Source organism: Hipposideros armiger, unplaced genomic scaffold, assembly GCF_001890085.2.
Source record: "Hipposideros armiger isolate ML-2016 unplaced genomic scaffold, ASM189008v1 scaffold_678, whole genome shotgun sequence".
NCBI lineage: Eukaryota > Metazoa > Chordata > Mammalia > Chiroptera > Hipposideridae > Hipposideros > Hipposideros armiger.
In genome coordinates, this window is record NW_017732028.1 from 574,933 (window position 1) to 598,614 (window position 23,682).

The following is a 23,682-nucleotide window of genomic DNA, read 5'->3' on the forward strand; positions in this document are numbered from 1 at the left end:
CATTGACCTAATAGGGAAGTATCACTTTGATAATGTATTACCAAAGCAATTCTGGAATATACCACTCACTAATATTCATTTAATTATTCATTTATGTAGCATGTATATATATATATATATCTACTATGTGCCAGATATTGGGGATACTAACAACAACAACAAAAAATGAATAAAGCATGGTACTTACCTGTAAGGAGCTCATAGCCTCTGGTTATCTTTGTAAGCAGCCCAAAATAATCATTGACGATGCCTACCAATCCCTTCAACAATTAATTACCCAGTAGTGCCTATGGCTGGCATTCTTGACCTTGATACTTTGTAACCTTGCATCTGAGAATTCTCAGAATAATGTGCTGAAGTGTATGTATCTAACTAAAGTAAGACTTGAAGTTACTGAGTCCAGTTAGAAGCAGTTGGCTTTTTAAGTCTAGGGATGGGGTCCACGTTTTAAAGGTTCAGTAACCAACCGCTCTACAAGTTTCAAGGATGGACTACTAAAGTTCCACTTATTTGGGACTAGGGGAATTTCCTGAAGTCCCCGTAGTAGTGGGGGGAATCCCTTTTGCCTTGAGTCTATGGGCTGCTGAGGCTATGAAATTAATGGGCAACTTCCCCAGAGAACTTTTTTTAAAACAAGGCAACACCTCATCTTGCATCTCCAAACAGAAACCTGGAACTCATCTTAAAATCCTCCCAAACAGCCACTTACCTGTCCTTTCTTCAAAATCTCTTTCGGTCCTTTCCAGTTTCTCTTTCAGTATCCCAATTTTAGACCCTTATAATTTATCACTGGGGCTGTTAGCAGTAGCACACTACCTGGCTCTTCTGCTTACAGCCTCACTCCCTCCCTGTACATTCCTCACTGATTCCAACAGTGGCATCCTGAAATTTGCATTGCATCATTATGATTCTGCTGCTTAAAATTCATCAGCGTCTCCCATCATCTGCTGCACAAGTCAGACCTACTTAACCTGACAGGAGTTGCTTTATGAGCTGGACCTTGCCTACACTTTTCACCAGTATTATGTTCTCCATATTCAATTTGAAGTTACTAGAATGTACCGTGTTCTTGTTTTGCGTCTGTGCTCTATATGGTCCTCTACACTCAATGTTCTTCCCTTTCTGTCTACTTGGAAAACTACTCATCTGCAGATGTTTGTGATTCTTGAAGCCCTCTGCAATCTCTGATCAAACATAGGTTTTCTTTTTATTCCCATGTTGTTACGCTTGATATATGGTCTCATCATCTGTTTACCTATCTCCCCCACTGGGCCTCTCAGCCACAGGAATAGCATTGTGTTCAGCTCCATATTTTCCTACGCCTAAGCACAGTGCATGATAAATCATAGACATTTTTGAAATGAATGAATGGTCTTTGCTATTCCTTTCTATTGGTCTTATTATTCATGAGAACATGGGATGTTTCTTTTTATACTTAGAATGCATTCTAAAGATATCTGAGGGCTTAGAAGCAGTGGTGGATGTGGACAAGTTGAATTGTTAACATTTTGCATTTATATTTATACAAGTTGAGTGTTTAGAATTTAGGAAAATTGTACTGCAAGCAACAAGCTATCATAAAACATCTCTCCTTTGCTTGCTGGATGTTAAGAGGCAACTTGTTCAACTTGCCAGCAGCTAATTAATGACAATCCAGTTCTCAGTGGGTAACCAACTCTACCACATCTTCCACAAATCAGGAGCAAGTGATTTCCATATTCTTGCCAAAGTCATTTCCTGGTCTTCTTCAAGAGACTGTTTCTTTACAGTTGAATTGATTTGCAAACTAGTTTTCAAAAAAACAATAAAACAGTATATTTCTTATAGGATAGGGAAATTCTGTCACTCCACTAAAATAAACTTTTAGTAAAAATATAAAATAGACATTATTTATTCATCATTTTGTAACTACTGATATATTTAATGTAATTACGTGATAGTTTAGATTTTTAAATATAATCAGTTAAAAGACTCAAAATTTTGTTATTTTAAAAAACCTGATTATTTTCTAATTCTTTTGTATTTGATGTGGAGATTCATTGCGTTTAATGCAAGCAGCACATCTTTCTATCTGCTGTATTGCCATTTAGTTCTCTAATAGCAGTTGGGTAATATAAATAATCAGAACAGTGCAAATGGATAATTTATCTATAGTTCACAGTGCCCCTTTTCTGCAGTTTGGTTATCTTAATCGTTTTATTACTTTGTCTTAATTATAAAATCATACTTTCTTAATCTTTGAGCTGATAGCACTTGCTCATACCTTTTTTTTTACTGGAAATAAACATATTACAATAAAGTCATTTCTTGTAATAGTCACTGATATTTTCAAAGGTCTTAAGTTGCTTTAAGATTTTTAACTCAAGACTAGAATATCTTATTAATAGTTTATGAAGGTAAAAAGGGAAAACAAATCCCTATTCAATCAGCCATTTGATGCTGCACCTTTCTCCTCCTTGGTTGTTGTTTTTTTTTTTTTTTCCTTTGGTAGATTTTGGTTGTTTTAATAGGCTGCTGCTGTATATATGTTTTTAAATTTTTCATAAATGTATGAGCACTTTAGTTAGGTCATTTTTTTTTTCTAGGAAGCCCCCTGGAGAGTCTTTTGAATGAATTACATGGTGATTTTAGTACTTTCAATCATAAAGGGCAGTTGATTCATTTCCATGATAATTTATTGTGAAAATGCCCACCAACTCTAAAGTCAAGGAAAGCAGCTTGAAGTAAAGACTGAGATGGCTTATTTATTTTAAACATTCTAAAATAAGAGTTTAGTGTAACATATTCTGTATGGGCTAATTTTGAGTAGTCATTGTCTTGATTTTATTATTTAATAGTAAGTCAGCCCTATACCATCATGGCCAACCATCCGGATTTCCTTGAGTCAGGGAACTTTGTCCTCAGTCCCTGGTAATCCTGCCATAATCCAATCCCTGATTGCTGGCCCTGGCTCAGGGCTGGTCAAGGAGGTGAAATAAATGGCAAAACAAATGATGCAGTATGAATAGATTTGTCCCTTCTGTTGGAGAATTTAGATACTATGTAGATTTTTTTTATGGATCAACATAGTTTAAAAAAAAGTTATTTTATTAGTAAAAAATCGTCCTTTGAAGTTCACATTTCAAAGCCCTTTGAGAAACTTCTTGATATTTCAGCTCGTGTTATTTAATGAAGAGTGTGTGTGTGTGTGAGTGTGTGTGTGTGAGTGTGTGTGTGTTTATACATTTATAGCAACCACTTCATCAGGACATGACCAGTAGGCTCTGCCCATCTATTTAAAGATAACTTTAAGGTTCATATTTCTTTACTGAATGTGCAAAAGTAGTGGAAGTTGTATATTTCCTCTGATTTGTATAGAATATAACCGCACAGTGAACTCCAGAGAATGGTGAGAACTTGGCTATTTTATTTTAGGCTTCTGAGCTTTAGTTCAAGCTACAGTAATACCTTGGTTTGCGAGCATAATTCGTTCCAGAAACAAACTATTTGTATTGCGAGACATCGTTTTACTACATTAAAATGTATTAGACATGTTTGCTTGTCTTGCCGAACACTCTCAAACCAAGTTGCTCGCAATCCAACGTTTTACTGTACAAGCAACTTCAAATATTTTACTCTCAGCCATCATTCAAAAGGCTGATCATATTTAATTTTATTAAATGGATGTTCACTCTTGGGCAAGGTAAATCTGTTTTCTACCTATGAGCTATAACAGAACCTTAATTGATCTCTCATATGGCGTTGAGACAACAAATAAGGTATGAAGACATTTTATTCTGAAACTTTTCAACAACAATATTAAAGCTAGGTTAGCATTAGCTAAGTGTATTGAACTTTCGTTGCTTAATTAGAATTTCACATCAACTAAGAATATAATCTTCATTCTAAAGCAGATTATTTAACTGCTGGTATTTTTTTTTTTTTAAGATTTTTATTGGGGAATTAGGGGATGGGAATATCTGCTGGTAATTTTAATTCTTGATAGAGGTATGGCACCTTGACACTTAAATTAATACTTCCTGTAGTCAAGTGTGATAAAGTGGTATACAGCTTTCCTTTAAAAAAAAAAACTTAAAAATTGGTAATAGTCTGAAGGTCACAGTTACTGTCTGAATGCTTTATGGAGATTAAGCCAAAGTACCACAGGAATCCTTCTGTCAAGCTCTCATGTATAAAGTTTTAAATACATTAATGAATCAATTAAGACAGGAATCTTTTTTTTTTAACCATAAATAAGTACTTTAAGATTTTTCTTTTCTCCTGTTTGATGTTGGATCATGTATAGTATTTCCTGCCTGTATCATTTCTGTTTGCATTATCACTCTTGTATTTGTCTCATGAATTCATTTGATATTGTAATTTATTCTTAATATAAAAGAACACCACATACTTCCAACAGAGCCTAATTAGAACTTACATTAATTCTGGGTGGCATTTTGAAATTAATTGTTGCTTATGTTGTTTTTAATTTTAAAATAGCCTCAAGTACTACAGCCTTCCAGCAGCCTTCCCAGACCCACAGACCACGCCCAGGGAAAACTAATAAAACCGCAACACATCGAGGCCCACAGTGAATGCACAGCCCAGGGCATGCGTCAGGGTGCTGCACATCTGGATGAAAGCTTTACGCACGGCGTGCAACAAGAAAGCGACTGTGGTCTGGAAGACCGGCCTCGTTCGTCAAGCCCGCAGTTGACTAAGGATGTGGCTAAGAGTACACCTGTGGAAGCAGATTTGAATGTGACCATGGATGCTCAAAATCCTCATCATTTGGCAAATAATCAAATTAATGACATGCAGTTTGTACCCACTTCTATTCACACACTTACCCAGGCAGGCACAGTAGACCAGGCCAAGAAAGTTGGAAGAAATCAGTCATCACCGGAAGACTACACATCTCAGCCCAAATCCTTGCAGCCTTTTAAGCCATCCACCTTGAATTCTTTGGTACCTCCTTCAGTTTCTGAATCATATCCAAGTAGGACTCCCACTTGTAAGAACTCACCAATAATCACACCATGTAATTCAGCAAAACTTCAGCTAACATCTAGTCAAACAAATCTTGCAAATAATCTGAATCCAAAAGCTTCTAAGCTTCGCCCCCCTTCTGCCTCTTTCAAACAAAAACAAATAAGCAACCCCCGACTAGAGCCTCAAAACTTCCAGGCCAAGACAAGCATCCCAAGGCCACTAACAAAAAGAAAAGAAATCATGCAGAATCCGAATGGCAATTTGAATTCTGGGGATTGTTTGGCCTCTAATCGATATTCTCGTCTTCCTAAACCAAAGATACATTAAGTACATAGCCATCACCTGCCAATTTGCTTTTTAAAAAAACCATCTGTTCTGTAATAGCTTTACATGCAGCTTGCTGCCATGATGGAGGTTTCATTGAAAGCTTGACGAATCTTAAAAATTAAAATGTGGAAGCTTCTACTAGTTTGGGCTCTTCCATTTTATATCCTGGTTGAAGTACATAGCATTTGACTATATTTGTCTCAGGTAAACACAAAAGTTTGCTTACCCATCTCAAAGGCCTAATCATGTTATCCATCCCTCTGCACATCGGAAAATTCATATTATTACACGTAGCAGGCAAGAAATGTGCTTTGCTGATTGAGTCCTTTTAAGGTCTGTATTAACTGTGGTTCTCAGAGCCTCACCCTTTTTCACTTGTCCCTCCTGTAAATACGGTTATTATTTTAACTAAAGATTTGGTGATAATGGAAGACAGTAGTCTGTAAGCAGAGTGCTGGCCAGTGACTTGTATATTTGGAAATTGAAAGGTCTATGCAAAGCTCTGTGATAAATAAAGAAAATCAGGCATTTAATGGCAAGTCTATGTAAGTTTTATTTATCAGCACGCTACTCTCAATTTTTATTTACCAGACAAATCCCCCACGCAAAAATGTTTCATATTATATATGAACCAATTACATGTTGCTTTAACATCTTATTTTATACACACACACACCATTGTGTTTTTGCTACTGGATAAATTTTGGAAAGCTTGAGATGCATCTTGAAACCTTTATCTAAAGATGTATTCATTCAGAACATATGTTGGTGCTAGAGTTTTGCTGGTAGTTCCGTTTTGAACCCTGTAGGCTTATGGATCCATGGTAGCTATTTTAAAGTTCCACAGCATATATTTTAAATTAAGTCTTTATTGTAATGTGTATATTTATTGACTTTGTGCTAATATCTGAAGACTGGAATAATAGACTTGAAATGTTTGCACAAAACTTTGATGGGATATGAAGATCCCATACATGGGGATTTAAAACTATTTTCTGTAGCAAAACAAGTGAAGATATTTTGAGAATAATTATAAATTTAAAACTATCTTGTGAAAGCTAGCATTCATAATAGTTTTGCTGAGTTTTCCAGATTTCCCTTTTAGGTTGGTAAATGTTTGAATGACAACATCTTGAAGAATAGATTTGGGAAGAAAAACAAAATTAGAGAGGGGAAATTGTGTTTTATTAAAAGGTATTAAAACATATTTCAATGGCAATATGCTTATTTATTTTAATGTGCTAGGAAGGTAGCTATGAAACCGCCAAGGGACCAGATGTGCTGACCTAATCACGCTGCGGGCCGCTCTTCAGGTGGTTCTGTAAATGTGCCCCCTTGTTCTCCCAAATCATGTCATCTTCAGATTGTGCCCCTGTTGCTGCTTTAATAAGAATTAATGTCTTTCAGACAGATAGCTTTTTACAATGTACATTTTTTGTGTGTGATCCGCTGACCAAAACTGTATCAAAAGGGATTATGGGCAAAAAGTTAGTCACTCAAATTTCTAGGGATTTCTTTTAAAAATATACATTGGTAAAATTGTCTGCCCTTGTAAGAGAAAAAACAGTAAGTACTTTCGAGGAAATTTCAAAAGAGGCGTTTACTACCATTTTGATGCCATCTTCCTTACCATTCGAGTGAATTTGCCATTCATCGGTTACAGTTCTTGGATTTGGTCCAGGTGAGCATCACAAATCTAGTGTCATACTCTCAACACTTTGGCAGGAGAAGCACTGAAGTTCAGAAAGTTTTTCACATAGTCCAGATATTGTTAGTATAAAGTGATCAGGCGTATATATCAGCAAAGCTCTTGTTTGTTCAGGAGACGAGCAGTAATGGCTACAGCTAGTGACAAGTGGTACATGTGCTCTTTCATTTTGAAGGAGAAAGAAAACTGATCTCATAATTGCATATGCAATGTTATCACACATATTTATGTTTTCCCAAAGTAAAATGTACTGATGAGTTAGTAGGTTTTTGGTTGATTTACAGGTTGATATAGACTCTTGAGGCACATCATGAGAAGGGAAGGTTTTTTGGGAAAGACAGTAGTGCTGGGGAAAATAGAAGGCAGCAGGAAAAGAGGAAGACCAAACAAGAGATGGATTGACTCCATAATAGAAGCCATAGGCAGGAGCCCACGGGAGCTGAGCAGGGCTGTGAGGATAGGACATGGGGACGTCCCTCACTCAGAGGGTCACCAGGAGTTGGAGCTGACTCAACAGCACGTGTCACACACACACACACTCGTGAAATATTACTTACAAGTAGACCTTTAAGGGAAAAGTTTTAATTTTTTACTTTATTTTTAATTCCCTAGTCTGAGGGAAATGTCTTTGTTTATTATACAAAAATGTTGACTTCTGCAATTTGTTTCTTCTCATCTTTTCCTGGTTTACTTTTTTTCTCTGGTGAATTTGCAGAAATGTGAACCCATCAGTTCAACCTGTCTGTACCTTTGTTGAGCTTTAATCTTGCAGAAGGCTCATCAATATAATTATGAAGCATAATATATTTAAGAGAAAACAATCTAGGATGCTTGCACAAAACAACCAAGTATTTGCCTGCAGTTTTCTTTGAAAGCTGCAGGAATATTATGCTAGGCTGCTCCATAGTAAATGTTCCCTCAGAAGTGAGGGGAGGAATTCGCTTGCCTGAGTAATCAGAGATCACATCTCAGATTTGACTTAATCTCTGGTCAGTGTTTCTGTAAATCAACTCAGTGCCAAATCCCCTCCACAGGAACTCAGATCACTTTTTTCTTAGTTCTTGTGATTTCAGTGAAGATGGTTGTGGTGTATGAATTCCACATCCTGAGGAAGAAGTATTCTGGGGATTGGCTAAATTTCTCATTTGTGAAAAAGAAAATTACTAGAGTATGTAGAATTATACATTTGGCTGTCAATACAATGCTTATCAAGTTCTTTAAAGAAAGCTTGGCCTAAGGAGATTCTCAGTACAGGTGCAGATGGTTTGAAGGCATTAAAGGATTACAAAGCTGTATCATTTAGAATGTTTCTAAAGACTGAGACCCTTGAGCATTTTTCTTTTGGAGTCTCATTTTATTTTATTTTATTTTTAGCTGAGCCATCCTGCCACCTCGCGGCAGCTCAGTGGCAGCTCAGCTCGGGCTGGACATCGAACCGCACATAGAACCGCTGTTGGTTAGAGCTTGCACTCTTGAGCGAGCTCTTAACCAACTGCGCCACTCGGCTGGCCCTGGAATCTCATTTTAATTTGTGCAATATTTTCAGGCGTAAAGACTACTGTTCATTGTATTTATATAGATGTTAGGGAACTTACTAAGTATTTTAACAAGTAAAAATCTGAATATGAAAGAAAATAATCAGATTTGCACTTTAAGTGAGCTTAATTGCTTGTAGTCGTGCCTGAAAAATCAAAATGCCTCCTGTTAGGTGTGGCTTTTTTGTTGAAATAAGTTTCTCTGTGATTGTTGCTGTTTGAAGTATAGCCTTTCACAGATTTATGTCCTTGGCATGTCACTTTTCCCATTAAAGCACTAAGTTTTTTGAATGTTTCCTTGTCCCCTTAAGTATTTTAATCAATGCATCAAAGAGAACAGGATCCTCCTATAGCTGTCACTTCTAAGTCTTCCTGTATCATAGATAGTGTTACAGACACAGAGGTACACTTAATTTCTGAGCAGCGTTGTCCTCATGACTTCCGGGTCTCCAGGGCACTGAGGATGTAATTTGGGGGTCACCAAATAGGTTTGCAGTGAAGATGAGTGAGACTGCAGCACAGTTTCAGTTTAACCATCAATCTTACGCACTAGACTCCGTGTTTATAAATTACTTGGGGTGGTTATGTTTGCATGCTTACACACACATTTGAAAATTAATCATAGCTGTAATGCAAATACCTGATGTTTTTCCTTGGGGAGGATGGCCTTGCTATTTTTCTTCTCATGCTTGAGTTATATTTTCTAATTTTCTTTCCACACCTTCCTTCAATTTTTCTGCTGCAGTAATTTGAAAAGAATACATTTGGATAAATGATTATGATGGTGGGTGCCAATCTACAACTGCTGTTAATTAAAGATGCGTCATAAGTTTTAACCTTGTTGGGGGAAAGCTATCCACTTTCTCATTGATAAATTATTGCCATAACAAAATAATACCCTAAGAATTTAAAATCTCTAAACCATTACTAGCTAAAAACAAAAACACCACAATCTTTAATGTCTGCAGTATTGCTTTTTCCACTGATACAAAAAAAAAAGTTCAGAGTAAATACTGTATGTTAGAATTTGCTTGTAAAATGAATTATAAAAACTGGATGTAAAGTCTCTTTCCTGAAAATGTTGGCATAGTAAATAAAAATAAAGTTCATAATTATAAAAATGTTTTCTTGTCCTTCTCAGCATTGATTTCCATAGTGTACTTTTTCTTGGATATCTTTTTTCCCCACAAAGATCTAAAATGCTGTTCATTTGGTGTTTTGTTTGTTTGTTTTGTGCAAACTGTCATTTCACACACTATTCTACACACAGGTCCTACCCCAAACCTTGATTGAGTAGGAGTTGAATAATAGTTTGTTGTGTTTTCACAGACTCTGTGAGTTACCTAATACTTCAGTTTCCATTTCAATCAAATATGTGCTTTATGTTAGAAAACTGTTGGGATAATGGATATTTTTTACTTAAAAAAATGTTAGAATCTTGAATTGGAATGCTGCATAAAAGGGGGAAACATTGTAATTTTAATTGTTTCATTATTTTTAAATATTACATGTACAAAATAGCTTGAAGCAAGAGGTGTGTTTAGTGAAATTTTACATAGTGTTCAGGAACAAAAGGAATAGGAAATTTATAATTTTCCAATTTATATGTGATAATCATACAATGGGATATAAAAAGCTGATACACTGATATGTTATTAATCCAAAATGATTTCATAAATGCTGTGAAAAGTGAAGGATATTTCATTAGTAATAAATTTGGTAATGGCATTTACCACTTCTTAAGACACCCTTATTAGTTTTAAGGCCCTCTGAGTTACTAGCAAGTATTTTCTTAGACTAACTCGAATTTTTCCCCTTTAGTCTATCATCAAGCATAGATACCTCAGTTGTTTCTAGATTTCATTGCGGGAGGGGAACAGCGTTGGGGAATCCGGGAAGGGGAACAGAAATGTTGCTGTCCTTTTGTTCTTCAGTCTAGTTGTGGAGGATGTTGCTTCACTGGCTTCACTGGCCCATGTTGGTATTATCATTGCGCTCTTTCGGGGAGAGGCAGATTGGTCGCCAGCCTCTGGATGGCCGCTTATGGTGGCTCTTGGCAGCTCACGCTGGCTGCTGCCCACTCACGGTAGCTTATGGCAGCCCACTGCAGCAGGGGCTGCAGCCTACGCCGTCGCCTGTGACTCACAGCAGCCCGGCTCCAGGTCGAGCTGTTGTTCACCATCTTAGCTGTAGAGGGCGCAGCATCACTGGCCCTAATGTGGGATCCGAGCCAGGGCCCTGCTGCTCAGAGCTGGCGTCCCAAGCGAGCTCTTAACCAATGCGCCACTCGGCTGGGCCTCATCTTTGTTTCTATATTCTGTCAATTTTTCGTTACATGCTTTCATTTTCCTTTGAAAATCTGGCCTTTTATTATCTGATTTTATTCAAGAACTTCTTTAGCCATATTAGATGTTCTTACTCTGCCTTTTCTTCTTCAGGATTTAATTTTGAGGTTTCTCAACTAGCTTAAGCCACCTCCCAATTTAGACCTTAGCTCGTAAGACCTCACTTTCTGAAGTCTACCTTTAACATTGAATTTATGTTATCTTCATTTTCCTTCATCCCATTCTCTTGTATATACATAAAATATATGTCAACGTAAGAAACATCCAAACCTATAGAGAACTTGAATGAGTTTATTTGAGCCAAACTGACGACAATTGCCAGGAAGCAAAATCTCAACATATTAAGAAAATGCTCTGGGGGCGGCCGGTTAGCTCAGTTGGTTAGAGCACAGGCTCATAACACCAAGGTTGCTGGTTCGATCCCCACATGGGCCACTGAGATGCACCTCCACAACTAGATTGAAACTACTATTGTACTTGACTTGGAGCTGATGGGTCCTGGAAAAAAACACTGTTCCCCAATATAAGTAAATAAGTAAATAAATAAATGGCAGTTTTGCAGCTTATGTCACACTTTAGAATCAGAGGAGGAGGCATACAGAGGTTTCCTGAGTTACGTGAAATGCATTAGGGGCAGCCTAGGCAGTGGGAGAAAGCAAAGCGGGGAATTCTCTGGGATTGGATAAAAAGTAAATGGAAAAAGAAAAAGACATAAAAAATAAAATAAAAAGTAAAATGGAGAGACATACTCCTTTTACATTGGTGGGTACAGGATAGTTAATAATTAACATTTACAGCACAGAAATGGTAGCGGGAACAAGATAACGAGTTCTGTGGTCTCCTGCTCTGGTGTGGTGGGCTGTGCCCAGAGGGGTTCCAAAAAGGGGGTGACTCTGACATTTCAAGGGCATGTAAAATTAGATGCAAAGAGATAATAGGCTCATTTCAGGTAAAGACTGATTTTTGTCAAGGAAGTGACAGGCCAAGGATGTGACTACCCGCCATGACCTACTTTTAGTTAGGAATTTTTGTGTTCAGATCATCCTACGTGGTTAAATTTAGTCTCTGAGTTTATAGGGCCTGCCATGCAGGCCTCCCCTGAGCTTTTCAGGTTTAGTATGTGACCCCTTTTTCATTCATACATAATGTGGTCTAGTTCATATTTTTGGTTACCTGGCATTTTTTGCCATGTGGTCTCTGAAAAATTCAAGTCGTCTAGAAGAGCCTTTTCCTCATTCATGAATTTCCCCCAAACAGCTCTCAAATTACCATCTATCCCATAAAAAAAATGAGAGAAAGAAACAGTTCCTCATAGGCATTTCTCTGATTTTTCATCTACAAAAATGGTATTGCTATTTTCCAGATTCCGAAACATGACTTGTTATTTAATCCGCACCTAAATTCATTCATCCACACATCTATTTTGAGTATGGATAATGCATTTTTTGGTAATGTTTTAGGTGATTACAGTTTTCTTTGAAAGCACATCTCAAATGTTAGTCTGCTAAAGTAACAGGTAACTTCTTTCATTCCTCATAATAGAAATGGGAGGAACGCTGCGTGCCAAGGCCTAACTTTAGTCTTGTGGTGGGGGGTGAATGAGACAGTCTCCTCCATGGAAGCCATCAAGATACCCCAGCATGACAGACTCCCAAACAAAGAACTGTAAGAAGGCAAACAGTAAAGATATTTACAAACACATGTGAACTTACCTCCAAAACCAAAATGTGCATTTGTGTTAGGATTAAAAAAAAAAAATACAGCCAGAAAAAATTAGATCTTTATCATTTAGTCTGTAGTAAGTAATAATTCATTCAGCCAACCTGAGGCATTTTTAAGCACGTGATCAGTTCAGAATGCTTTGGGTTACAGGGAATTTTACGACAAATTTTCGATGAGGCTTTACACTTATGTAAGTTAAAGATAGTTTAAGTGCAAATATGAATTGCAATGAAAAGCAAAAATGGGACCTATGATGTATTATCAATGTATGCTGTGTCTTGAATTGTGTTCCAGGCTAATAAATGTTAAGATGCAAACACATGACTCCGAAGTCCTTGCTACTTCAGCCAGGTTCAGAGATCTGGGGCTGGAAAGCTTAGAGAGGTGTTCAGGAAAGGGTTTGGGCCTGACGGGGCGGCTCGTGTCAGCCCACCCCCACATCCGTAGGAGTCCAGCAGCAATCTGCCTTTCAGAGCTCCTTAAGAAGTTAAGCAAGAAACAGAGGAGACCATGAATTTATGGTTGTGAATATTGCAAAAAGCATTACTTAAGTTGCAGGGTGGATTGACCATAGACCCCCCAAAAATACAATAAAACATTAAAATTTGACCCTGCTAGTAGAGATGCAAAATCGAATAAGAAGCCAGTTATATACCTTTATGTGAAAAGCTATTTGAAAGAATGGAAAATTAGAAATAAATGTCTGACAGAATGATTAAATTATTTCATCCATACAACAATAATTCTATAGTCAGTGCTCTTGAAGAATATTGCTTCAGAATATTCACATTATAACATTTACTCAAAATATTCTCATAACCTGGGACAAAAGCAAAATAAACAATCCAGTACAATCCTAACATATAAATTCCTATATGAAAACAATATGGTAAGAACGGTGGTAGAATTATGGGTGGTTTTAGTTTTATAAATTTTCTATTTTTTTTAATGATGAGACTGTGCACTTATCAAAGAAAAATGTTTTTTGTTTTAAATAACGGTCATGTTGATTGCCTAAGCACCATTTATAAAGCACCTGGCACGTAGGCGTTCAATGATTGGTCTCCCTCTTCTACCCCTCCTCTAACACACTATTTTCAGCCTAGAAAAGAAGTCTTACGGGAAAGGAGAGTTAGGTCACCTTGTCTTTAGGGATTACTAACTTTAGTCATGGCTGTCCCCACAATCCTATGGTTGTCATTTAAGTTTTGGCCCCAGAGTAGACCCAGAACCTTCCCTGAGCCCAGCCAACATGGCTATGACGTAGTAAAATGAAGGGGGATAAAATAGGACACCATACGAAACTTCAGTGCAGCCAGGCCTGCGGTAGGTCCCTGGACCTGCCTGGTCTGCCTTTAAACTCTTAGCTCAGTTTTCAAGCTTCCATCTTCTGTCCGGCCTTCTCTGACCCCTTGGGTTTGCCCAGCACCTGGAGGTAGTCCCCTTGGTGGAGTCCCCTCCACCCTGGGCCTCTAGGGCTGAAACGCATGCCTCTCTGTCTGGTCACAGGCACGTCTGTTAACATGAGTGGACAAATGCAAGGTCAGGTTAGGACCTGCACAAAGTGTGACCGTGAATTTAAAACCCCCTTTCCCCAACCAGTTGAGCTGAAGGTGGCACAGAGGTGAGGGATGGAGCGGGGCATTCGATTCTCTAAAATTTCTCTTAGTAATTCACAACTGCAAGGGAAAAAAGGTTGACATAATGTTTAGAACATTGTATCTCAGTACATAATATAATAGGATGTAATATGTCACTAGCATGTAACAAGATAGTCAAATTGGCTTCAGCAAAATGTTACTCTGTGCCCTGTGCCCCACCAGACTTGTCTGTAGCAAGGACATGTGTGGCTAGGGGCTACTTGACACAAATGAAATATTAAAATCCATGGCATACAAATTGTTGCATTTTCTTTCATTGGTTAGCTTTATTTACCATGTGAAGCCACTCAAAAAAATGAGTGAAAAACCCTAGAGAGGGAGGCGCTCAAGAGATGAGACAGGTAGTGATGATCCTTAGAAAGCGAGAGAGAGGCAGAGCCGGAAGAAGAAAACAGCGAGAGCTTGGAGGTCTTATTCCCAACCTCTGTGGGCCCGTGGGTCCTGGTGGCCCTCGGTATCTGTCGGTATCCGTCAGTATCCATCACAGCCAATCCCTTCTCACCCTTTCTCCGTGTGAAATCTGCCTGCACACCACCCCCCTTGGTACCTTCCCCTTCCCTTGGCTGCCAGTGCCCTGTCTCCTGTGCTTCCCCATTTCTCTGGAGCTGGAATACAAGTGTCCCAGCCCCCCTCCATCTCCCTGCAGGGTCCCCAGGCCCAGCAGTCTGTGCTAACAATGGCAGCCACAGAGTTAGTGGTCTTTGGTCACCATGGCCTGTTACAGGATGGTGTGGCAGCACATTTTAAGTCACTTATGCAAAGATACAACTAATGGCAGATCTACCTGACACCAAAGTTGTTTTACTCCTTTTTGTATTCAGGTATTTGGGGGTGGGAACACATTACCCTATGCGTCAGACAAAGGTCCACAGAAAGTGACACAATATATGACTCCCAATCTTGAATAGTTTAAATCCTCAGCATGTACTATCTAGGCTTAGAGATACTCATAGGAGACTAACTTACCCTAACCCTTCTCCATGTACTGTTTTCTCATTAGTCATCAGGTCCATTTACATCCTCCCAAATGGAACTGCAGGAGTGAAAACCTGTACAGATTGATCAGTCCTTACCTGGGTCCTGCTGTATTTCTAGGCTGTGGGATGCCTGGCATAAAGGAATATATCATGCAATCGGATAGATTTTGAAGTCAAATGATGCTAGAAACCAGAACCGGCAGATCTCAGGGCTTTCCCGGTCACCCTGTGGCTGCAGACATGAGGACAATTCTGGTTTGTTCAGCTACAGCCCCGCTGGCCTCCTGCCTCCAATTCCTGGACAAGCTGAAGCACAGCCCGCCCAATTCTGCTTGTTTTGAGCCAAGGAAGGAGACCCCAGCCTCTAATTATACCACTTACTGTTTCGTTCACGCTAAGCTTTCATTCTGGTTTGAGGCCATAAGAAAGGTTGCCTGAGTCCAGCTGCCCAGCGTTCAGCAGTACGGGGTTGGTGGCAGCTCCCGCCACTGAGGGACCCCACACAGCCGCACACTGTCCACACATAGGGGAGGGCAGGGAACTCACAGCAAGCAGTCTGGAGCAAACCCAGACATGTATTCACTCATTTTGCACAGAGAAAGGAAATTCTTCCCACGCCAACCCTTCTCCTGTTACCAATATTTACTTTTCTGTAGCTGGTGGCCAAACCTCACAGTCGCTTTTCTAATAGCTTCTAACTGCAAATGAAGTTATGCGACCAACGATTACTGTGCTCCACCTAAGAAAATGATAAATGTTCCTTTCTTTCTGAATAAGCCCCCATGCTTAAACACCTTGTTCTTCTGTCACTCAGCACTCGCAAATCAAATGTGACAAGTTCAGAACAGCAAAGACCAGTGCCTTTGCACCATGTGCACTCAAGGTGTGTGGTTCTGCTGAGCCTGAGAAAAGAGCCTGTGCTCAGAGAAGGACAAGCTGTGCAGATCCGGGCGTGGGGTGGGCGTGGGGGTGGGGGTTCTGTGCGGTGGGGGTTTTAGCTGAAGGAGGTGGGAGCGAGGAGCTGCAGTTTCTCCTCTGCCTAAAATAGGCAAGAAGACACACACTTTTAGCCCCTTTGACTCCATGTTGCCCATACTTTCTCACTCCAGCTTCTGAGTATTCCGGGAGGCAAGAGGTTCTTTGTAACGCATGTTGAATAGACATCTGTAAGTAAGGGGCATTCCCCTGCCCTCCTTTCTTCCCTGGACTTGATACTCACTGGGAGGGAGTTAAGGTAGGTTGGTTTTCCAAAGCTGAGTAGCCTCATTTTACTCTTTTTCTTTCTTTTTTTAAAAGATTTTTTTGGGGGATTGGGGAAGGGGAACACACAAGTTGCTGTCCTTTTGTTCTTCAGTCTAATTGTGGAGGACGTCGCTTCACTGGCCCATGTTGGTATTGTGATCATTGTGCTCTGGCCGGGTGAGGCAGATCAGTCACCGGCCATTGGACAGCCACTCACGGCAGCTCACGGGCAGCTTTCGCTGGCTGCTGGCCACACACGGTAGCTTACGGCAGCCACTGAAGCAGGGGCTGCAGCCTACGCCGCCGCTACCGGCGACTCACGTCAGCCCAGCTCCAGGTTGAGCTGTTGTTCACCATCTTAGCTGTAGACGGCGCAGTGTCACTGGCCCCCATGTGGGATCCGAACTGGCAGCCCTGCTGCTCAGAGCTCGTGCTCCCAAGCCAACTCTTAACCAACGCGCCACTCGGCCGGCCCTCATTTTACTCTTTCTAAAACACATTGCTTTATTAAGGCTTATTTTACCTATCATATAATTCACCACTCCCAGCGCACCATTCAAGGATTTGTTTTTGTTAAATTTACCAAGTTGTGCAACCCTCACCAAAATCAATTTTTAAATATTTTTGTCATCCCAATAAGATCTTACATGATCATCTAATGTTAATCCCTGTCCCCCACCCCAAATGTCCTAGACAGCATTAATCTACTTTCTGGCTCTATAAATTTGCATTTTCTGGACTTTCTATATAAATGAAATCATACAAGGTGTAGCCTCTTGTGTATAGTGTCTTCCACTTAGCATCATGTTTTAAGGTTCATCCAAGTCATAGCATGAAACCAGTTCATTCCTTTTTATTGCTAAATAATATTCCACTATTTGGACATACCGCAGTCTATCTGTCCAGTGAGCAGTTGACCATTTATGTTGTTTCCACATTTTGGCTATTGTGAATAATACTACTAACAACATCTATGTGTATGTCTTTGTTTGGACATATGTTTCCATTTCTCTTGGGTAGATGCCATGGAGCGGAATTGCTGGGCCATAGACAAATTTATGTTTAACTTTGTAAGAAACTGCCAAACAGTTTTCCAAAGTTACTGCACCATTTTATATCCCTATCAGCAGCAGACGAGGGCTGTCATTTTTCTGCAACCTTGACAACATTTGTTCTCGTCCATCTTTTCAGTATAGCCATTCTCCTGGGTATGAAATGGTATCTCTTGGCTCTGCTGTGTGGTTTCCTAGTGACTAACATGCTGAGCATCATGTGTTTATTCACCATTCATAGACCTACTTAGGTAAAATGTCTATTCTAATCTTTGTCTTTTTTTTTTTTTTGGTGGGCTTGCTTGTCTCATCGAGGTATAACGATTCTTTTTATTTTTAGATACAAGTCATTTAGTCATTTATGAGATAGCATTTTGCAGATATTTTCTCCCAGTCAGTTGCTTGTCTTCATTTTACCAATGTCATTTGAAGCACAGAAGTTTTAAATTTTGATAAGGTGAACTTTATCAATTTTTTTAAAATGTAGTGTGATTTTGGTGTCATGTCTAAGGCATCTTTGCCTAGCCCAAGGTCTTGAAGATCCAATTTTGTTAATTTTTGTGTAGGGTATGAGTTGAGGGTTTGAGTTCATCTTTTTGCATGTGGTTATCCAATTGTCCCACTTGTTAAAAGGACCATTCCTTATGGAGTTGATTGTCTTGGCATGTTCGTTGAAAATAAGTTGACCATAAATATAATAATTTTTTTCTGAACAGTCAGTTCTGTTCTGTGCATCCATGTGTATGTCCACATACCAAGACTGTACTGTCTTTATAACTGTAGCTTTATACTAAGTTTTGAAATTGGGAAGTCACAGTCCTCCAACTTTGTTCTTTTTCAGAATTATTTTAGCTATTTATGGTATGTAAATGTCTGTGTAAATTTTAGGATCATTTTGTTAAGTCCTGCAAAAAGGCATGCTGGGATTTGGGTAGAGATTGCATGGAATCTATTCAATTTGGGGAGAATGGTCATCTTAACAACCTGAGTCTTCCAATCCACAAACATAAAATCTCTCTTCAATTATTTAGATCTTCTTTAATTTCCCTCAGCAGTATTTTGTAATTTCCAGAGTGTAAGTTTTAAACTTCTTTTGTTAAATTTATTCCTAAGTATTTTATTTTTTTGGTGCAATTGTGACAGGAATTATTCTTAATTTCCTTTTTGGATTGTTTGTTTGTATATATAAATACAATTAATTTTTGTTTATTGATCTGGTATCCTGCAACTTACTGTACTTATGTCTTAGTGCTAATAGTGCTTTTGGAATTTTCTACATATTAGGGTCATGTCATCTGCAAATAAAGACCGTTTTACTTTCTGATGTGCATACTTTTCCTTTTTCCCCTTTTAGTTGTTTGATTGCACAGCCCTCTTGAGGCTGATGCTGCTAATAATGCTGGGACATACTTGAGAGCCTCCTTATGGCCACAAACCCCTGCTGTGGCCTTCAGTGGCCGGGAGACAGCAGCAGAAGCAATACAGTGTTCCAATTTTAGGGGGCAGAGAGGGTAAAAAGCCCATGCTTACTTTGTCAGAGGCCTGTCACATGGGCCATATGACTAGGAAGCACATAAAGGGTCCCAGGCCTGTGGTCCCCTAGTTTAGGACCCTTAAGTTCTGAGAGCACTGCTGAAGAGGTTAAATGTCTTGTTCCTGTCTAATTTTTCTAAACACACATTGCAGCAGCTGCCAACTGCCTGGGCCCCAAATGGTAACCCTAAATTATTTAATAAAATTCATCTTATAGTGAATTTTATAGTGAGGAAAATAGCAGGAATCTTAGGAATAAGGTCTAGAGGCATTTGGGAAGCTGATCCTGTGTAGGGCACAGGAAGAGATACAGAGATGGGGGGTGGGGGGAGGAATTACTTTTCATGGGAACCGAGGGAATTCTGGAAAGGTTATGCTGCCTGCACCGGTGTGAATCACAATGTCTGACGGCGGGTATACTTTAAAAAAAGAATATTCAATTCTGCAATTTGAATTTTATTTTCCAAATCTGAACTTTTGCTGCAATATAACCAAAAAATTAAATTCAACAAAATCATCTTTGTTATCAAATACTGCAGAAAATACAGAGAGTCTCAAAGGAAATGTTAAATTCAGGGTCTCCTGCAGTTCTGCAGGTGCAGACGCTGCTGGAGAAACGATCATTCTGGCCTGAGGTTGGTGTGGAATGAGGAAGCTTGGTCACATGATAAAAGCCAGTGTTTGTTGAGGGCTTTCTGTTTACCAAGAACAGAGTTAAATGTTTTCTAAATGCAAGCATTATAAATTAAGGGCCTATCTTGTTCAGTGCTGATGTTGTATACAATGCACAATACAAAACAGTCCAACAGCCTAAAGTAAGTTTGGAATAGTGTAATTTTTTTGTTTGCTTTGTTAAAAACTGTGATGGATTCAAAATATAAGGTCTACATATTCATAAAGAAGCCTGTTCACCCATCTAACCCACTTCCCACAAGCCTTCCCCAGGGCCTGAGCTGCTGGGAGACATCTTTCTTCTGTGTTCACCCACCACTTCCCTCCACACTTGAGTCCCTCACCCCAGAGCAGTGGGCCAGGAGTCATTCCTACAGCCTCACACACAGGAAAACCTAGAGACGAAAGGGAGGCCCTGTTTCAAACATACTAGACCCAGGCACAGTAGTACAAACCTTGGTGTCTCCATAAGCCCTGTGCCAAGCACTCTGATATGTGCTTTATGTGTTAGTTACAATGATAATAGCCAATAACCGTTGATGTTCTGTGTGCTCCATCATTCTTAGTACTTTGTTACTAGCCTTTAATTTCAATCCTATGAAGCAGGACCAGGATCTCCATTTTACGGAGAGGCAGCTATGGCTCAGAGATGGTAAATAATCTGCCTGAGATCTCATAGCTATTTAACGGCACAATAGAATCTGAAACCAGGCTATCTGGTTTCAGAGTCCCTGCAATTAACCACAAGGCTATTACCATGTCTCAAGGTATATGTCACCTCAGTTCATTTTCACAACAGCCCCTCCTTTCTCACATGATAAAACAGACTCAGGGTGTAAAAGGTCACTTGCCCAAAGTCACATAGCTATTAAGTAGCAGAATAGGCCCTGGTGGGAACTGACATCAATATATTCTATTACATAGTTCTGCTATCTAGTGATAAAATCTGGAAACTTCCTCACATACCCTGCCCATTTCCAAAAGACTTCAAAGTTTCTTAAAATTTCAGAAGACAGAAACCCTGCAAAATCCCCAAAGTATTAAAATAAGAGTGAAAGAGCAACAATTGGATAATAATGGAAATATGGCTGAGGCAATATCTTTTAACTGAGAACAGAGTTGGCTCTGAGTTTCCTGGCAGCCGAGGCAAAGAGGGAAATTTATGTGTTCCATTGTTCTCAATGACTGAAAAAGTAAATCAGTTCATCTCAAGAGTTCTCCTGGTCTTGGACTTCATTATTAATTCAGCAACAATAGTGCTAAAGATGCTGGCGGTGCCCTCCATGTGGACATTCATTTACTTGGAAAAGACCTAGAGTCTCAATGGAACAGGTGGGCCTGTTTGTATAGGAGTCCTGGTTCAGCCTCTTCCTCCTCCCCCCCCCCCCAGGTGATTGCTCCCAGGATAGGAATGCCCTGTTAAGGTCTCAGAAAATTCTGTCCACTGAGCCTTTCAGGCCCGGGCTCCCACATTTACAGTACTTTTGCCTAGTTATGTTTTGCAAACATCACTGAGGACCTGACACCCGGCTTTGAACTTTGGAGAATGGCAGTGATGGTGCTCAGTTATGCTCTGAGCCCACAGAGATGGATTGTGGACCTCCATGGTCCAATAAGGTAGCCATGAGCCCCACGTGGATGCTAAGCATTTGAAATGTGCCTAGTTTGTATAGAGATGTCCTGTAAGTGTAAAATCCACACCAGATTTCATGTTAAAAAATGTAAACTATTGGGGCCGGCCGAGTGGCTCAGTTGGTTAAGAGTGCGAGCTCTGAGCAACAGGGTCACCGGTTCAATTCCCACATGGGCCAATGAGCTGCGCCCGAGCTGAGCTGCCACTGAGCTGCCAACAGGTGGCAGGATGGCTCAGCTGGTGAGAGCACGTGCTCCTAACAACAAGCTTGCCAGTTCGACTCCCGCATGGGATGGTGGGTTATGCCCACCCACAACTAAGATTGAACAGAGCACCTTGAGCTGGCTGCCCTGAGCTGCCTACAGGCAGCCAGATGGCTCAGTGGTTAAAGTGTGTGCTCTGAGCAACAAGGCTTCCAGTTCAACTCCCGCATGGGATGATGGACTACGCCCACACGCAACTAAAATTGAACACGGCACCTTGAGCTGAACGCCCGTGAACTGCCAACGGGCATCCGATGGTCAATGGGCTTGCAGCTGAGCTAGCTGTGTCCTCCACAACTAAGATTGAAGGACAACAACTTGGCTGGTCCCCTTCCCCAATTCCCCAATTAAAAAATCTTAAAAAAAAGTAAACTGTCTCATTAATAATTTGTATACCCATTACATTTTGAAATAAATTATTTCATATTGGCTTAAACAAAATATCTTATTAAAATTAAGATTGGACGGGACCAGTGCCCACCCAAATTATCCAGAGGGTGTGTGTGCCTCCCACAAGTCACCCCTTCTTAAATATGAGTTGCCACATCAGAGGTACAGGAGGGTGGGGAGTCAGTACATGAAGCCTTTTCCTGGTCTCAAAGCTGGAAAGGAGGCAAACAGGATTCACTGTGTATGTGGAGGGGAAGAGGAGGGGAGAAGGGGGTGGGGTCCGGCCCTTTGGTAAGTCTGAATTTCCATGGGTAGATTTGAAAGCCTCTCCTAGCCTGGAGAGGACACAGCTCCAAAGCCTCCCAGGGTGACGGGCTGTTGGTGGGTACTCCATAAGTACTGCTGAACGAATGGATGAGTGAAGTGGAGTGAGCTGTGCTGTGTCTTGTTGCCTGTACTCTGGGCCGTTTCTTTGGAACTGCCTCCAAATCTTCAGGGCAGCCCTGAAGGCCTTGCATCCTGCCGAGGCTATAACTCGCGTGGAAGGCAAAGTCCCTGGCCCACTAGGTACTACATGAACCCCCAAGGGAAAGAGGAACCTTGGGCTTCAGGAGTGGTGTTTGTGTCACCGGGCAGTCCTTCCCTCAGGAGGTGGCTGTCATAGGAGATCCAGTTCTGTCAACGGCCTTCCAACTTGAGCAAGGCCTGTGGAGGGGCTCCAGGAGCTTCCCTCCCTCCTTCTCCCGCCCTTAGATGGCGCTTCCTCCCGAAGGTCCTTCCCCCGCCATCCCTGACTCTGGAGTGGCCCGGTTCCAGGACCTGCGATTCCAGTTACGGCCACACGGGGGCGCGCGGCTCCCGCTCTGGAGCACTTCACTCTCGGGTCTGGTTCGGGAGCCAAGCCGAGCGAGAAACGCAGCCAGGCCTGGGGGCGGGAACGTCTCCTGTCAGAGTCGCAAGAGTCCTGTGCCCCCTCCCTGGACGCCTGTCTGAGGGCGAAATCTTTCTTGAGATCTGAAGGGCTATGCTGTTGCGCTTAGAGGTCCCTTCCGGCTTTGTTTCCAAGGACACTGAGGACGCCCCAGCGGGGACCCCTAGGCTATCTGACCCACAGCGCAGACCAGGTTCCAGCACCGTTATCCGTGAAATGGTGATGACAGCGCCCTCCTTTGCAGGCTGTTGAGAAATGGAAGATTCTGAGAGTTACTAAGACACTCAGCCCTTCTCAAGTGCAGGGGAGACTATAGGGGGTCTGTTCCAGAACAGAAGGAGGTGCCCTCCAGGTGGAGGTGTGGGGGGGTGCTCCAGGCATCCGGGGTGTGGCAGACTAGAAGTCAGGGTGCCAAGAAGGCCTTGGACTCCAGCCAGCAGGGGGCTCCCCCAGGGACCCGCTGCGGTCTCTGCTCTACTGCCCCCCTTCCCGGGCCTGGGCCTGTCTGTCTGTCTGGGGTCAGCAGGACCCCAACCTGCGTCCCCAGCTGGGGAGCCTCCACCAGAAGAGGAACTGAAACAGGGGCTCCTAAGCCTCAGTCCTGTCTTATGATACAGTGAACCTACCTCCAGGCTCTCTCAGGAGAGGCTGGAGCACCCAAGCCCTGCCCAGGTACAGACCAGGCCACAGAGGGTCTAGGGGTGCTGTCTGGAAGAGGTG

The 23,682-nt window shown here is 41.0% G+C and overlaps 1 protein-coding gene across 1 annotated transcript in view; it reads left to right on the forward strand.

Moving 5' to 3' along the window:
- Window positions 1-9,540, forward strand: part of CCSER2 (coiled-coil serine rich protein 2) — a 200,293-nt gene extending 190,753 nt beyond the window's left edge. The window contains exon 10 of the mRNA XM_019626458.1: window positions 4,480-9,540. Within this exon, the coding sequence (XP_019482003.1) occupies window positions 4,480-5,298 (819 nt within the window). The 3' untranslated portion in view covers window positions 5,299-9,540. The remainder of the gene's footprint in view (window positions 1-4,479) is intronic.
- The last annotated feature ends 14,142 nt before the right edge of the window (window positions 9,541-23,682 follow it).